The 17,123-nt window shown below is 46.9% G+C and overlaps 1 protein-coding gene across 2 annotated transcripts in view; it reads left to right on the forward strand.

Moving 5' to 3' along the window:
* LOC126548741 (ribosome assembly protein METTL17, mitochondrial) overlaps window positions 1–14,863 on the forward strand; it is a 50,991-nt gene extending 36,128 nt beyond the window's left edge. For both annotated transcript variants that reach the window (XM_050196894.3, XM_050196897.2), the window contains 4 exons: window positions 1,560–1,652; window positions 2,675–2,738; window positions 4,731–4,854; window positions 14,697–14,863. In XM_050196894.3, the coding sequence (XP_050052851.1) occupies window positions 1,560–1,652; window positions 2,675–2,738; window positions 4,731–4,854; window positions 14,697–14,841 (426 nt within the window). In that variant the 3' untranslated portion in view covers window positions 14,842–14,863. The remainder of the gene's footprint in view (window positions 1–1,559; window positions 1,653–2,674; window positions 2,739–4,730; window positions 4,855–14,696) is intronic.
* Window positions 14,864–17,123: the final 2,260 nt, after the last annotated feature.

The raw sequence follows: 17,123 nt of genomic DNA on the forward strand, positions 1-17,123 counted from the left end.
ACGCTGGTTGCTAGGATTACGACGAAGAACACGTGCGATTAACCTAGGCCTTCCCATGCTACCTTGTCGGCGATCTGCTGCTGGGAAACTGGAAGGAGAGAAACGCTTCCCCAATGCCACGAGAGGCGACACTGCCGAGAAGAGTGGGAGGAAGTGGTTGTGGAGAAGAAAAGGTGCTATTTCAGCACAGCGGGCATCTGGGCAGCTGCTGGTGGGGAGGAGAGAAACGCTTCCCCAACACGACGAGAGGCAACACCACCCAGAAGAGAGGGAGAAAGTGATTGTGGAGAAGAAAAGGCGCTATTTCAGCACAGCGAGCTGGTGGGGGAGAGAGAAACGAATGATGAGACAAGGCAGGGAAGAAAGCTGTGCCGGAGTGAACCAGTCGAGCGGTGTCAAGCACTCTGCATGCGGAGAGATGGAACAAGGAAAGAGATCCGCGGCATTTTGCTTCCGTCCGCCGTTTCGTCCCGCACTTTGCGATGGTCATCGTATAACGTGGGTCAGGCGTAAAATTGCATCGGATAACCGGGGTTTTTAATGCATTGCTTTCATGGGGACTTCGCCGGGACTGCGCTTATCCATCGTAGAACCCAGGTCGTCGCAAAACCAGGGGGTGTATAACCGGGGTTCCACTGTAGTTACTTTCGATTGCACATTTTCCCGGTTGGTATGTTTCATTTCTTGTGTTTTTTTTTTTTCCGAGAACGTATGATCGAGGTTTGATTGTATTCAGCGGAATTGTTGCACCGGTATCACCATAGATGTCTTCATTGGAACTTCACGAGGAAAAGCCTGCGTTGAGATAGAGTAGTCATGTAAAGTGGGACAGGGAGAGGTAGCAGTTTCTTTTTTTTTTTATTGGAACCACGCTTAGTTCATGTCATCAGTGTTTATGAAGGCACTGGTTTGGCTCTGGTGGTCACATTTGGTAGATGTAACACCTAGTGTTTTGTATTTATACTGGTATAATTATTTTCCCGGTTAGTACGTTTCTTTTCTTGTGTTTTTTTTTTCCGAGAACGTATGATCGAGGTTTGATTGTATTCAGCGAAATTGTTGCACCGGTATCACCATAGATGTCTTCATTGGAACTTCACGAGGAAAAGCCTGCGTTGAGATAGAGTAGTCTTGTAAAGTGGGACAGGGAGAGGTAGCAGTTTCTTTTTTTTTATTGGAACCACGCTTAGTTCATGTCATCAGTGGTTATGAAGGCACTGGTTTGGCTCTGGTGGTCACATTTGGTAGATGTAACACCTAGTGTTTTGTATTTATACTGGTATATTACTGAGGATGTTGTAATGGCCTGTTGAGCTGGAAGTCGACACTGCTCTGTATTTTGTACTTATGCTAGCATGCACCACAAGGTGTATTCTTCCATCCATCTACTATCTAGCTGTCTTCTGTACGTGTGTCTGTGTACTTGTCCATCTTTATATCTATATACGTATGCCTGTCTCTCTGCCTACCTCTAGTATCTAACTGTGTGTTCGTATATCTATCTCTGTATGTCTTCTGTGTAATGCTTACTCTGTTTCTTTTGTCCATGGGATGTTCAGTGTCCTCATGACCTTGACTGCCCAAGGGAGACGCAGGCACTTGGCATTCCCTGCACTTTTGAAGCACGCTACGAGGAACCTTTCCTTACACAGGTTTGTCACATATTGATCATTTCCAGCAGTTGCCAGTTGCTACCTCCGAGACCATCACTCAGTGAAATGTAAGATCCTTTGATCTTATACACATGATATCCAGAGGCATTGCTCATCCCTAAGGCATTGCCTCCGCCCTTGTATTGGTGTTTACTTCATGAGAGGATACCACATAGGCTGAAGACCTTGTGAAAGCTTAGCCTTGTGGAAACAGCACCAGACTGGACTTGCAAATGTGGCCTTCCTTATATTTTGGAGACTGCAACTTTGAACTTCAGCCCTCCAGGTGGCAACAGCGCAACCAGAGTTTAGTTTTGGACTGTAACATTAAAGTTTTGAAGAACCAAGTTGCGCATTCAAAAAAGACAACCACAGGAAAAGGCGACTGAGATGGAAAGAGCGCTCTTTCCATCTCCGTGGAGACGGGCAGGAGCTGGGCAGGTCATGTGATGCATAGTGTCGATAAGTGGTGGATCATTGAAGTTGCAGAATGGGTGCCAAGGGAAAGGAAGTGCAGTTGAGAATGGCAGAAAGTTAGTTGGAGTGATGAAACTAGGAAATTTGCATGCGCAAGTTGTAGTCAACTAGCACAAGACAAGTATAATTTGGTATTGCTGGGAGAAGCCTTCGTCCTGCAGTGGACATAAAGAATAGGCTGCTGCTGCTGATGATGATCGTGCAGTGCTACATAGAAATACAGGTCCCTACAGTCATCCAAGGGCAAGGACAAATAAAGGAGAGGGCTTACCATTGTGTGCTGCTAATCCATTTGTGACCCTTCTATTCAGCATGTGTTGCACATAAGAGGGTTAGGGACAGACCATGGGAAAGACCTCTTCTTCCGGAAGCTTGTAGCCTGTTCTCAATTTCTTGCTGGCTGAAACAACCTGTATCCTTTCATGCAATGCTTAAAGCTTGTGATATGTGGCATCGACACCCCTTCTTTGTTTGTAAAAAAATTCTTGCTTGTGGTTTAGCTCAGTGATCTGGTTCTTTGTCTGTTCTTGTTTTCACACCTTTAGAAAAAGCACCCAGCTGCTTCCAGGTATTCTTACGTGGTGCTGCAGAGACCCGGAGAAATTGCCAGTGAGTCCTCTTTTTATTTTATATTTTTTGCAAATTGTGCCAAGTTCGTTTATATACAGTCAAATCTCAATATGATCACTGTTATGATCGGGGTGCTCCTACTTTTTAAAACTGTCCCTACCAACATGCATGAGTTACAACGAATTCTTTTTTGGGGACGCAAATGCTTCGCCAAACCATAGGGATGACACAAATTACGTAGCTGCCACGAGACCTGTGCACATGAAAAGCGCTCGCTGCGGTGTGCGGAGCGTGATGGCAACGTACATGAAAGAATGAGCGTGAAGTTTGAACCTTTCCATAAGTGTCAACTGTACAACACTGAGAGAATGAAGGTCCAGAAAGCTGTCAAGGACTTATTCGACTGAAAGTGATACAGCAAAACCTTGTTACTACAAACACCACATTAACAAACTTTTCAGATTAACAAACTTTTCAGAAATCCCCTGCTGAATTCTTATAGTTTCAATGTAAAAATATTTCAGTACTAGAAACTTCAGATTACCGAACTATTCAGGATAATAATTGTTATTCAGTTTCCCTGTAATGTTAACAACACCACAGTACTATGAATTAATATTCCGAAATCTGGGGATTCTTAGATTTCTGTGTGTCCTTCACGGCAGCCGAAACAGTAGGCTGGCAAATGACAAGGCGCAGAGAGCGGGCGTCGTGGAGCATGGGTTCGGAAACCTGGCCGGCGCCCAATAATAAAAGGCACGCGGGCAAGCATAGGCGACGGCACATAAGGTGTTGCGAGTGCATGCTCCGCCCAGAAAAGTGTCGCCTAGCAGCGTAGGCGCGTCTACTTCTTTCACCCTTATTTCAACGCACACCTCTTTCTTTAGCACTTCTTTCTGCCGCTGTACTAGCTACGGGCACGATAAAATGTAACCTCTGTACTTGCGGGGATGCCACACAGTCACACTTTGCACTTTGATGTAGTTCAGGTGTCTGCCTCAAGCAAGACAGTTGCAGTGGCCACGGTAAAAATGTGAAGAACAAACAAAAAGCATGAAACATTGCACTTTGTAGCCATGGAGCTACCTTTTTATCGGTACTTTTCTCGGTGTCAGCGTCAGCGTCTGTTTTGCACGTTACTCTTATTATACGGAGCTTCAATGGTGCTGGGTTCGGAATCTATGGAAAGTAGCAGCAGTGGGTGTCGAGAGCCAACAGCAACGTTTTCGTAGATAGCTCATATGGTGACAACTTATGAACTGATGTGTTGATGGGCACAATGGTTAATTTTGGGGCTTTCACTATAACAGTCTTTCAGAATAACGAACAATTTACTGCGGTCCACAGAAGTTCATTATACCGAGATTTTACTGTAACTGTAAATAAACAAGACTATTTGGTGCTGTGATTGTGGCCCTCTTACGGATTGTGCAAATTTCTGGTGACCCCAAATGTTCTTCAATATACCGAGAAATTTGTTTTGTTGAGATGTTACTGTACTAATGTATGTTTCTGGAGGCCTTTGTACGTGTTGATCAAACCATACTTGACAGCATCAAGTTCTGAGAATTCCTCTGCAACGCCAGTTAACTTTACTTAGGTAAATTACTTGAACTGTGAAATAACAGAAAAAGACATAGACGTCACACAGCAATCACAATTCTTTTGAAAAAGCAAATGTTTTTGCACCCTTGCACGTTGCTTATCTTTAGGATCTGCAGAAAGTCAGCAGGAACAGAATTGTGTGTATTCATTTATTATCATAGTACAGCGCGTGCCCTTTTGTATGACACGATTTGTAGATGGGGGAAAAAAATTATGTACGAATTCGGGGCTTCATGTAAACTTTGCCTCCATATGCAACTTTGTGGCACCTTGCAGTGCTCTGCTGTGAAGCTGCACTTGCAGGCAAAGGTTGCGTATTTCTTTTTAATGCCCAGAAGCGCATGGTATAGTGTTTACAATGCGGAAATTATGTGCCAATGCTGCTTTCAATACAAGAACGGAATTCCCCTTGGCACCTTCTTGCAGAGGCGAGGGAGTGGGCTCGCGTGATCCGGCCAGTGCTGCGTCGTAGCCGGCATGCAGTCTGTCGGGTTTGCTGCAAGGATGCGCAGTTGAGGGAGTTTGTGTTCACTCGGAAAAAGCATGGCAGGTAGGTTTGATGTGCCCTTCTGTCTGTATTTAAGGGGCAGATAACGGGTTAATTTTGTCTTGAGTCATTGGCTTTTGATGAAGGTGGTGAAAATATTGTAACTTGGTTTGGTTGTTGATGCTTCATATTTTTCTTTTATTGCATAGCAATTATATGGAGGCTCAAGGCACATTCACGTCATTTGCTGTCGGCGTACTGTCCCGCGATTGACAAAAGCAATAAAGCAAAGTCAATGCACCATACACACGCATACTGCTCAATTAGATTAGTAATGAAGTGAGACCAGGGTTCTGTTTTCCACTGCTGGCATGGGATGCTGGCTCCATGCACACTGTGAACACAGTAGCATTGTGCTGAGCTGCTGTGTGCATGCACTGGTCTGCGCAGAACGGAGAGTAAATATGAAGCTAAGATTATTTAGAGCTTTACTTGGTACTGACTAACGGTGATGGTTTTTAGTGTGTCATTGAGGTGCAATGCCTGCAATGCCACTGATGGTGCTCCTGATTGCCCCATCATTGCAAGCTAGTAGCTGCCAGGATGCTGTTGCCTTGCATGCTGCGTTCTACCAACATGTCAGTAGACTCCCTTTAAGACAAACTCGAACAGACTATGAAAATTTGTTCATATTATCAGAAGTTGATTTTATCAGAAGAATAATTGCCAACAAGACCACGTTCATCCAAATATCTGAGGACACCACGGCCACCCGAAGTGAATAGACGTGCCGTCGGCGCGCTCCGGACCCCGAAATCTACCCGAAGAGAACCTACGTGTCGTCGGCGTGTACTCAGGAACGGTCCGGCATGAGCTTTGCCCATCGCCTCCTGCCCGGGCCTCCCGTGTCGCCGTGCGCTGTCTGTGCCAGTCACCAAGAAATACGAACGAATCCCCTCCGTTTGCACTGCTGCTGACCGCTAAACCTATATCCGAACCTTTTTTGGACCGTATCGATGTCGGAAAGTCTTCTCCTGGCCAGCCGCCGCATTGGGTCTTGCCTCACTAGAGGCTAGGCCTATCACTGGTAGCGCACCCTCCCCCAACAGCCACGGAGGTGCAATCGCAGGGTGAAGACCTCGACCCGACAACGTTCAGACCCAGTGAGTGGACCACGATACTCCGCACGTACAAGGGACGAAAACCAAGCCCGGAAACACTGGTTGTGCCTCCTCATGGAGCCCCTCTTCGAGCTAAGTCTACCGCGACTGCCGTCGGTGCTCCGGCCAACGCTGCCCCCGCGGCCTTCAAGCCGACATACTGTGCTCAACAACAGCTGCGCGTGACGCACGCAATCGCACTGCGAAGTAAGCAACTTGCTTCACTCCCTCCCAGCACTATAATGGTAGTTTTCTGACCAAGAGGAGGCCTTGCCTTGAACGGAGCCACGGCGCAGCCACTCATGCAAGGTCTGAAAGTCACCGCCGCTGCCCGGGACCTATGAGAGTTTCACCTCCGGATCCACCTCACGAGTCAACGGCCCTTCGCCTCGTCCAACTCCAGGAAGTGGTCCTTCAAGAGACAAGTTACCCCGTTGCTGCCTATATAGCACCACCGCTCACTGCTGCGCATGGAGTCATCTCGCAAGCCTACTGGGCGGAAGCACCGGAAGAGATGCTACAGGACCTTCAGACTCGCAACCCGGAAGCTCATATCATCGCAGCCCGCAGAATGGGGACCCTTTCCATATTGATCACATTTGCGCATGGCCCAGTCCCTCACACCATACGCTACATGAGTGTAGTATATGTGTATAGATGCACGACGTACAAGGGAAATCCAGATGCATGCACAAACTGTCGTCGAGTGGGCCACAGATACGACGTGTGCCCCCACCCCAAGAGTGGTCTCTGCCCGCGTTGCGGGGACAAGCATGAGCCGCAAGATCTTCCCTCCTGCATCCCGATCTGCATTCTCTCTCGGCTCGTGTAAGGCAAGAAATGCCACCACCAAACGACGCATCCCACCGCCCCAGAAGACAAAGTGCTCCCCCGCTTAGCACGACCCTCCCGTCTACCTCTACATGGGCTTCCAAGGCTGCCGAGATGAACATCTTGACCTCCCAGGACACGGACATGAAGGCTCTGCGGGATGAGGTAAGGCAGCTTAAGGCAGCCCTCTCTACCTCCACCCCTGCTCTGCCCCCATACCATCATCCTCATCTTTTTCATCCACCCCGCCTGACCAACCTCCTCAGAAAAACAGGAGGCCTGATGAGAGCCCAGCCCAACCTGTAGACCTGGGTGCCAAATTTCAGGACCTCGCCCAAAACCTAGAAACCAACTTCACAGAACGCATTACTGCGCAGGTCACTGCACAGTGCCAGACTATGATTGAAGCTACCATTACCGGTATAATGGATAGGGTCACATCTAGCATCATGGCCAAGGTTGAGGAGCATTTAGCTAACTTTATTCCTGGACTGTCAATGGCCTCTCTCCATGCAGTCCCACCTTCTACACTCGTCATTCGTCCCGCCACCCTTCAACATGGCTCCTCCGAGGCACCATAATTCCTTACAAATTATTCAATGGAATTGCAGGAGCTTTCTGCGAAAGCGCGACCCTCTGCAGCAGATTATCGTCAATTGTTTGTTCCCACCAGAACCAGACATTATCGCTATCCAGGATGACAGTGTTTGCAGGCAACTGCCAGGATTTGCTGTTATCCCCTCTGACTCCACTGATCTTTCTCGGGTGGTTACATACGTCTGTAACACCTTGCATTACGCGGAGCCCGACATTACCTCCCTTATTGCTCACACCTTCATCGAAATGTTACCCCCCACCCCTGAACAACCTCTCCTGTTCATTCTCAACTGCTATATTCTCCCACGACAACCTATTCACCTACTCCCTCCACTCCTCAAATCCGTAACCCGAATGGCTGGATCAAACCCCCTACTGGTTGCCGGCGACTTTAACTGCGCTCACATGGACTGGGGCTATGACTGGGACAGAGGCACAGTTTTATACACTGAAACGCTATTGCATCACCTGACCATCTTTAATAATTTTAGCCTACGTACATGGGTTTTTAACAGTGTAACCGCCGATACTAGCCCAGACCTCACGCTTGGTAGAAGCTTGGCTCACCTGCAGTGGGAAAGAACGCAAGCCACGCTAGGCAGTAACCACAACCTAATTCACATAGCAGTAAACTATCGGCGACCTCAGCGCAAATTTGCCACTAGGCAAACTAATTGGGACCAGCTCCGTAAATTTAGGCAAGCGCAGCCAGCACAGGCTCCCTTCGACCTAGACACCTGGACTACTCAGTTTCAGAAAGACATTCGCCAAGATACCCAAACGCTCACTACTACGTCAGACACCCCCGTTATCAACAGTACGCTCGCCCACCTTCTTGAAGCTCAAGCCAACATAACCCGAAGGGGGAGAACTTAAAAGCACAACAGGAAACTAAAACTCAAACTCACCCAGCTTCACTCCGAAATAGAACACCATAGTGCCACTCTTTGCAAAGCTAACTGGGCCCAGGTTGGTGACAGCCTCCGAGGCAATCTCTCTACAACCCGCGCTTGGCGCCTGTTATGCTGCATGCTCGATCCCACGCAATCTAAAACTCAAACACATCTTAGCATTCGCTGCCTCACTCATAACCATCGGCACGACGCCGACACCTTCTTCGCGCAGGTGAAATGCACCTATACCACCTCAGCTCCTCCTTGCAAACATCCCGAGTACATGGGCTCACCCCAACCACAGCTTGATGCTCCTATTACAGAATCTGAATTTTGTGCAGCCCTATTGAAATTGCACAATACCACACTCGAGGAAGATCAAATTAGGAATGCTGCCATCCTAAATCTTGATGATGTCTCCATATCTCACCTATTACTTTAACGAGTGCTGGGAGGCAGGTACCCTCCCTGCCTCTTGGAAGCATGGAAAAATCATATTTATCCCAAAACCCTACAAGCCCATCACCTTCGAGAACATCCACCACATTTCTATCACATCCTGTCTCAGCAAGGCCTTTGAGCACATAATCCTTGCCCAACTGACAACTTACATGGAAGAAAATCACCTTTTCCCCCACAGCATGGTGGGCTTTCGTGCCCATCTATCTGCCAGGATGCCCTACCTAAAGTACACTCGATGTGCTTAATGATACCATCCTCCATCTGACTAAAGCTATCCTGGCGGTTGACCTTATTAAGGCATTTCACAGAATTTGACATGCTGCCATCTTACGGGAACTGCAAGCACTACAGGTAGGCCCTAAAACCTACAACTACGTTTGCGCCTTCCTCTCTGGACGCACTGCCTCCTTGCACATTGATCAGCTCAGCGAACCCCCTTATAAACTCGGCGAGTTTGGAACCCCTCAAGGCGCGGTCCTCTCCCCCCTTCTATTTAACGTTGCTCTCATCCCCTTAGCCCAGAAGCTCAATCTCATCCCACACCTCAAACATACTCTGTATGCTGATGATATTACCACACGGACCACTCATGGCTCTGACTGGGAAATTGAGGAAACTACAATTAGCAGCCGACACTATCTCCGCTCGCGTATCATCTATCGGACTTGAGTGTTCCCCCTCTAAGTCTGCGCTCTTGCTAATTAGACCAAAATCTGCCGCTAACTCACCCATCCAAATTACTTTACAAGGATCCCCTATCCCCATCACTCCCACCCTGTGCATCCTTGGCCTCTACCTGCAGGATTCTGGATGCAATGACCACACCCTTAAAACACTCAAGGCCTCTACGCAATCAGTGTTGCAGCTTCTGCGTCGCATATCTTCCCTGCACAGGGGCTTAGAAGAAGCAGACAACATGAAAGTTGTACATGCTTTTACGCTTAGCTGCATTCTGTACGCCACTCCATATCTCAAGCTGAACCGCACGGAAACCGAGCGCATGAACGCCATGATCTGCCTTGCAACTAAGGCAGCCCTAAACCTACCCCGCAGTACTAGCACAGCCAAACTCCTTGCACTAGGCATGCATAACACACTTCCTGAACTAGTTGAGGCGCACCTTCAGACGCAGTATTTAAGACTTGCCGCGAGCGCCACTGGCCGCCATATCCTCGCCTTCCTTTGCATTCAGTCAACCCTTATAGCCATTCTTCGACACATTCACACACCCCTTGTAGTGAAACCCCTTCCTCGAAACGTCCATCCCCAGTTTCACATCTCTCACCGCTTAGCTTGCGCAAATGCCCTCCACAAGTAGTGCGGACAAGTCGAGAAAGCCATTTGGGTAGACGCCGCATGTACAACACATGAAGCTGTGGCAGTTGCTTACAACCCAACCCTGCTCTGACCCCTTACTGACTTTCCTCTGGCTCTACACCTGAGGAAGCAGAGGAAACTGCCATCGCCTTACCCCTTTCCCTTCGCATGCTGAATACATGTTTAGCGATTCAAAGACTGCTTTGTCCAACTTTTCCAGAGGCAGGATTCACACTCCTGCCTGGAACTTGTTAAACACCCCCACCCAGAATTTACCATGCAGGGTAGAGCTCCGGTAGGTGCCAGCTCACTCTAGGAACCCTGGAAACGAGGTGCCGATAAACTGGCCCGAGATTTAATTTGCCGAGCTCAGGACAGCCTCAATCCAGGTTTCTTGAGGGAGCGGGTGCACAGCTTTGCGGAGCTCACACAAGTGCCCCGTTTGGACCGTTGGACTTACCCTCCTCCCCACCCCTCCCTGACCCACTCCCAGCAGATCCTCTGGAGACGCCTCCAAACCCACTCTCTCCGATCCCCTCAGCTGCTATCCCACTATTGTGGCGTCTCCCCTACATGCTCCCTATGCTGCGACCCTCATGCCACACTCTTCCACATCCTTTTTGGCTGCCCTGCTGATCCTCCCCCACAGGGACAGCCTGCCATCTCAAGTTGGGAGGACTGGGAGCTCCTGATCTCGTCTATGGACCCGACATCGCAGCTTACTGTGGTGGCTCGGGCTGCTGATGTCATGAACAAAAGTAACATGAACGTCTCGACGTAGTGTGGGACCGTGCGGTGGTCCAGGGACCCAGAGGAATCCAAACTCACTTTGTTACGAATAGTTTTTCTGTCTGTCTGTCCAAATATCTTCCTTAAATACGGTAAATGAAATAGACTTAAGGGGAGGGGAGGAATGACACAAAAAGCATTTATTTAGCTGAACTTAACCATTTCCCTACCGAGCTTTCTGTCCAAAAATAATATAAAGATACCAATTCTTTATTTGCCTACATATCTCTGTACATTTTGAAACAACCGAAAGACATCCTTAGAAGCACTTTATTTGTAAGATACATGCAAAATATTTTTTTTGAAAGTATGCAGGGAGGATTGGCTTCACTGCACTACACAGCAGAGAGTCTCCGATTTTCTGTAGGCCTTGTTGCAAAAAATGGTTCCTTCGAAATAAAAAAAAAACGCTACTGTGACAAGCGGGGCTCATGCTTATGGCAACATATGTCAGATCCGTAAATTGTTGACTTGGTGTGGTACATTTCAAAGCACGGAATTGTGTGGAGTGCTACTCCACAATACTCTCACCAGGTACATGTAGTGGTTGGTTTCACAGAGAATTAAATCTGTTAGTTCATTCGTTAGAAACAATTCAGAATACGGCGCATGGTTTCCGTCCTCTGTCACACGTACCTTTATGCCAGGCGTGGCCATGAAAACAAACCTTATCCACTGCCAACATGTTAAAACGCTGGCATTCTCCGAATCCGATGACTCGGAGAAGATATGCTGCTCAGTATCGTCGCTGCCACTGTTGGAGGAAAATCAAACTTCTTCACTTTTTGAGTTCGACAAATCTTCCGCAAAGAAACATTCTTTTTTTTTCCTGAGCGGAGCCGTTGCTGGTATGCACACACACAAAGGAGGACACCATTTTTAAATTCCAATTGCCAGCTTCAGTGCATTAATTGGCCAAAATGCAAGCTTTGAATGTGTTTTTAATTTTTTTTACTATGCCATCTGTAGAAGCCAAAAAGAACTAAACAAAATTCATCAGGGTAGCTTGACTCCGGCAATGAACAAGCACTTGTTCCAGCGTGGACGAGCCCATTTCGTCTTCTGTGGGAGCGGTATAAACAGCATGTATGAGCTCAGCTCTTCTACGGAAGTGAAAGCTTTAATAGAAAACTGTTTTTAAATGGTACTCATGCTTGGTTTCATCCAGTCTGTGATGGATGTTTGGCACTTCGTTGCAAGTCGGCGAGCGGCCACAAACAATGTCATCTTACCCAATGACGTTAAATGTCCTTCTGTGCCTTCGTGCTGCTGGAAAAAGTTCACTAGGGAGTTTAAGCAGGCATCTGCCGCCTGATAGGTCATTGGTGCAGGCTCCAAGCTAGTGAAAGTAAAAAGGAGCATGCCGAGTGTGTGGCAAAGCAATAAACTTTGAGAAAAGTCTAAGTGACGTTCAGCGAACTGGGAAAGAAGGAAATAGCCAAAGAATTACGGAGGACGAAGGCAAGTGGAAACACACTGTCTTGACCTCCTCTGGAGGTTGCTACAAGTTTCGTTTGTGATACAGACGTACTGGGTTTGTGTTGTGATAACATTGTCCTCACGTGCCATACGCTATGCGTGCGAGTGAAAGCGTGTGACAGTGAGCCGATGATGGCGGCCCAATGTTGCTTGCACAAAGGAAGAAGCGGGGGCGGTGGGAAAAGAGCATGCGTCTTCCATCGCGCGATAGAGGGAGGTGGATGTTGTACTTTGGTTGTGCGGGCTTTATCTTGAACTTGATATGCTTTCGAGGCACAGTCTAGGTTGGGCGATAGCTGGTAGCTTTGAGTTTGCTACCCAGTGTACGCAACGCTATGAGCCATCGCCCGAAGGTCACTTCGGTCGCTGCTACTGCCGCGATTCCTCACACCAGCATTCTGACAGTGAGTATTCGTGGACATCGAGTGTGATCTGTTCATGTTTGCCTGTGCGCGCTCATACCATGTTTGTTAATTAAGTTAGGAGGCGAATGTTTACAAAGGGACGTTCTACTCTGGCGGCTGCTGCATATGGTGCGACTGCGCCAGCCCTGTTTTGAATATGACCTGCGATGTGGACAGTCAACGAGCATCGGCAACGAGGGCCGATAACTTCATATGCGCTATAGCATCCATATATGCGCTTGCATTCTCAAAGTGAAACGACGCTGTCTCCTTTTATTTCCTCCTCTTGTTTTCATCTCTGTCCATGGTCGATGTGGGCTGCAGACGTCCAGTGGGATGCCTGGATGCGCACGCTCCCGGGCGTGGCACATTGAGGCACCCTAGCCTCCAGGATCGGTACCGGTGACGGTCACTCTGAATGTTTGTCTTAACCGAAAGGCTCGTCTGAGATGGTTCGTCTTAAGCGAATTTCTTTCGCATTGAGTGTATGGAAAACTAAACAAACTTTCCCATGTTGTTTGTTATATGCGAGAATTCGTCTTAACCGAATTTGTCTTCAACGAGAGTTCACTAATTGGAACACCGTCCAGGGAGTCCAAGCACGACGTTAAACCTTGCTATCGCTGTCAATGTTTCACCCTTTAGCCATTGCTGACAGTGTTTTTCCTATTGTATGTTTTCCTCAGCCATTTTTGTGGTTGGTCAGTGGCCAGACTTATCATGGGGAATGTTCTCTCGCTTCCTAGCTTTCTCTTTCTGTTGTTCTCTCACTTGTTCATCCGCTCATTTTTGTTTGGGCTTCTTGCTTACATTGGCAATCATCATCAAATAATTATTGTCAGTTTTGTTTATTATTCAGTTGTTTTGTTCATTTTTTAATTTTCTTTTTTACCCTTTTGGAAGTGAAATGGCATAGCTGGAGATGTACGACTTCCAACCTCTTCAGTTAGACCCCATTTGACTTCAGCTAGCTGTGATAAGCGAGGTGCTGGTCGGTTAGAGTTGGTTTTCCTTGTGTTCATTTTGTATACAGCACTACAGATGATGGACGCTGATCTGTTCTCTTCTCTCCTGTTGTCCTTAGCTCACTCACTGATGTTCCTCTAAAAGGAACATGGTTGTCTGCTTCAGTGATTGCGTTGACACGAGATACTGTAACACTGTAGTGGATGGAGGAACTGTACCTACAACCCTCTAGATAAACCTACATTTTTTTGCTATTTGTGTTATCGCATCCACATCACTTCAGTGATCGGAGTTGGCACTCTCGCTGTTCACAGGTCGAGGCATCCTGCAGATTGATGGGACTAGCTTTTCCGCATCGCTTTTCTGCATGGCGGCTGAGCGTGTGGGGTGTTGAATGGCAAAGCTGAAAGAAGAAATTTCTTTTTAAAGTTCCCCTTTGTATTCGGAGCTTGCTTAGCTAGTTATAATGTGAAGCACCATATAAGGCTGCTATTCATGAAATAATGACTTGCATTGCGTTGATGAGGACGTGGCATACATAATGGAATGTAACATTTAGAGGGCTCTTGACAATTGTCATCAAAAGCATGAAGAAAAGTAATAAACATGGTGTTTTTCAATTTGAGTTAATCTGGTAGGCAATTAGTTTTCTGTGGTGATTTGTTACATGGGCCCTATCTGTTGCAAAGAAGTTCAGGTGCCGGAGTGCTCACGGTTACACTGGGCATGCGGCCGTGCTAATCAGTGGCAGTGGGCTGCACTACCAATACAGAGAGGTGCAGGCTTCTACAGGCCAGATCACACACAAAAAAAAATAGAATTATGAAAAGGAAAAGATCAGTGACCTTTTGAACACTGCTCCAAGTCCAGTGCAGTTGCCTGCACTTTGGCCTAGGAACTTTTGCAACCGGTAGTTCGTAGTTATTGTAACAGACACCGAATCAGTATCCTGTAATTTCATGCTGTCTGGCATAGCAAGTGACATTTGCTCCCTCGTGACTCTCCAGGCACGTGTACCGTTTGGCACGCAGCAGTGAGTGGGGAGACCAGCTGCCCCTGGACATACTGCTGCCCGACGAAGAAGGAACACCGCTGTGTGCTGCCTGTGACGAAGATGTGGATGACACACTCGATGATGTTGATAGCAAATAAACAATAGGATGTTGCACTGTTATCGATAAGACCAGCAGGTCTGGGCTTGTTACACAATCTCCTTTGATGGAGCTCGTGACGTGTATTGTTTGGCATCAATGGTCAGGCAGGAGTCATAGCCTCATAGACCATACCAGATCTGCCTGCATTTCTGCCATTCTTCTGACGTCATCCCTGTCACTTTCTTAGCTCTTCACCTCAGTGATATTTTACTATGAACTTACAGAAAGGGGTGGTGTTCAGTGGAAGGACAGCGGCGTTCCTACAAGCCTGCTCTGTGGGTGGAGAATATTTGCCCTCTAGCATTTTTGGGGAAACTCGCAGGTCTATGAAAGATGGAAGCTATGTAATAAATGCTGGCGGAGCTAAGGGCACAACATGGTAAACGCAAATTTCTTGAAATATTTTTAATTCACATCGCTGTCAAACTTAAAAGAGAATTTGCACAGAGGCACCTGATGGTTACATTCGCTCATTTTTGTGACACTATGGCAGAGTCAAATCTCTTTAAATGGGGTGCAGAGGCACAGAGAGCAGACGTAGTACAGTTTTGTGGGTATAGCTTGTGCTGAATGCTTAGGTTGTCACCAGAGTATAGTATAGAGCTAACAGGAGGTGGTGAAAGTGCCAAGAAAAAGCGACAGGCTGGTCACTTCCACCTCCCTTCCCTCTCTCGTGCCCTTCAACATGCGACCCTTTGCATAGCTACCCTTTGCCCACATTATAAGGAACTTGTACAAGGGCCACTCAGCCAAGCTAGGTAAAATATTGTTTGGCCATCACATATTCATTCAATAGAAAAATGCCACATCTGAAGCGACACTAAAGAGCAACGCTAACTCAGTTTACACTAATAAAGTATACCTTTAAAATTCTGTGTTCATTGATTTAGTGGCAATTGGTTCATTATTAGAAAAGTAAATGAATTTCTATTTCCTAATTTTGTGCTAAATCCTCTGCGCCGGTATGTCAGTGTGATGCCATGGACCTGAAAGTATATAAGTTTTTTAATATTTAGAGCGTAGTGACCCAGTAAATGTTCTCAGAACTTCTCTTCTATAATTTGATGTAATTCAAGCTGACTGATAAACAATTAAATGGTAGCAGACACCATCAAAATCTGCCAAATCACAGCACAATCTAGTGCAGGGACTTCAAGGCGGCATTGCCAACCGTGTTTCCCACTTGCGTGTTTTGTGGCTTACTAAGCCTCTTCCCACGATAAGATTGGCCTTATTTTGTATTGTAGAAGGGCAGTTTAATACATTTGGGGCTAAACTACACAAGGAAACATATTCACGCAGAAGTGGCAAGGCAGTGCATGGATTTTTCATTAAAGTTGATCGAATTATCCAGTCTGTCGAATTAAACAGGATGCAGAAAAAACGCCACCACACCACTGATTCATTGGGCAGTGTTTGCCTGATTCTAACACGCCCCCGAATCAAACTTCTTATGTGTCCAGAGTAAAAAAAAACTAATGTAGAAATGATATTAAAGCTCCTAAGCAAAGTAGGAGTCTAACGCGCACCGGATATTTTAGCGAGAAAGATTGCGCAATGGCGACCGGTTTTCTAAAGTCAGCTTCGCCACAAAGTTTTCTAAAGCCAGCTTCGCAGCGATAAAGCTGTGTTATGCGGTAAAGCGTACAAACTCTGCGAAGGCGATGTTGGCACGTGTCCAATTGCACCGCGCAGGTGATTTCTGGCCCAATTTTCTTTAAAAAACAAACAGAAGGCCTGCATTAGAATTGAAAAAATACCGCCAGGAGACATTGTGATCTCCGGTTGCTTGAAAGCCTTCCTAGGGTGGGTTGAAAATAGGCGTTTTCGACGAGAGATGACGTGTGTTCAATGCATTCACTGTTTCCTAAGCTTCACCGAGACAGACGCTGTCACTAAAAGGGTCACTGTCGGGGTGACCGTAAGGTTCGAGCATGCACGCACTTACTGGTCAAGTTCTAATTATCTGGTAAAAGCCAATTTTAGGACCAAATTACGAAAGTTTGGACCCATAAAAATGCATAGACGTCTGCCGAGATCGAATTAACCGAAAATCGTATTAACGAGTCTGCTGTATTTTCTGGGGGAAAAACACTATTGGTGTTTTCATGTCGCCTTAGCTGTCTTGGTCTTTATATTTGCACGTTTTGCTGAATAATGAGACTTCATAGGCAAAATATTCTCACTTTATGAAGCGTTAGCTGTCACTCCAGACTTTTATAGCGAGTTGGCTGCCTTAGTGTATTGATTCCGCGTGACTCCTTTGTTGAAGCTTGCCAA

This window comes from Dermacentor andersoni, chromosome 3 (genome assembly GCF_023375885.2).
Source record: "Dermacentor andersoni chromosome 3, qqDerAnde1_hic_scaffold, whole genome shotgun sequence".
In the NCBI taxonomy this organism is placed as follows: domain Eukaryota; kingdom Metazoa; phylum Arthropoda; class Arachnida; order Ixodida; family Ixodidae; genus Dermacentor; species Dermacentor andersoni.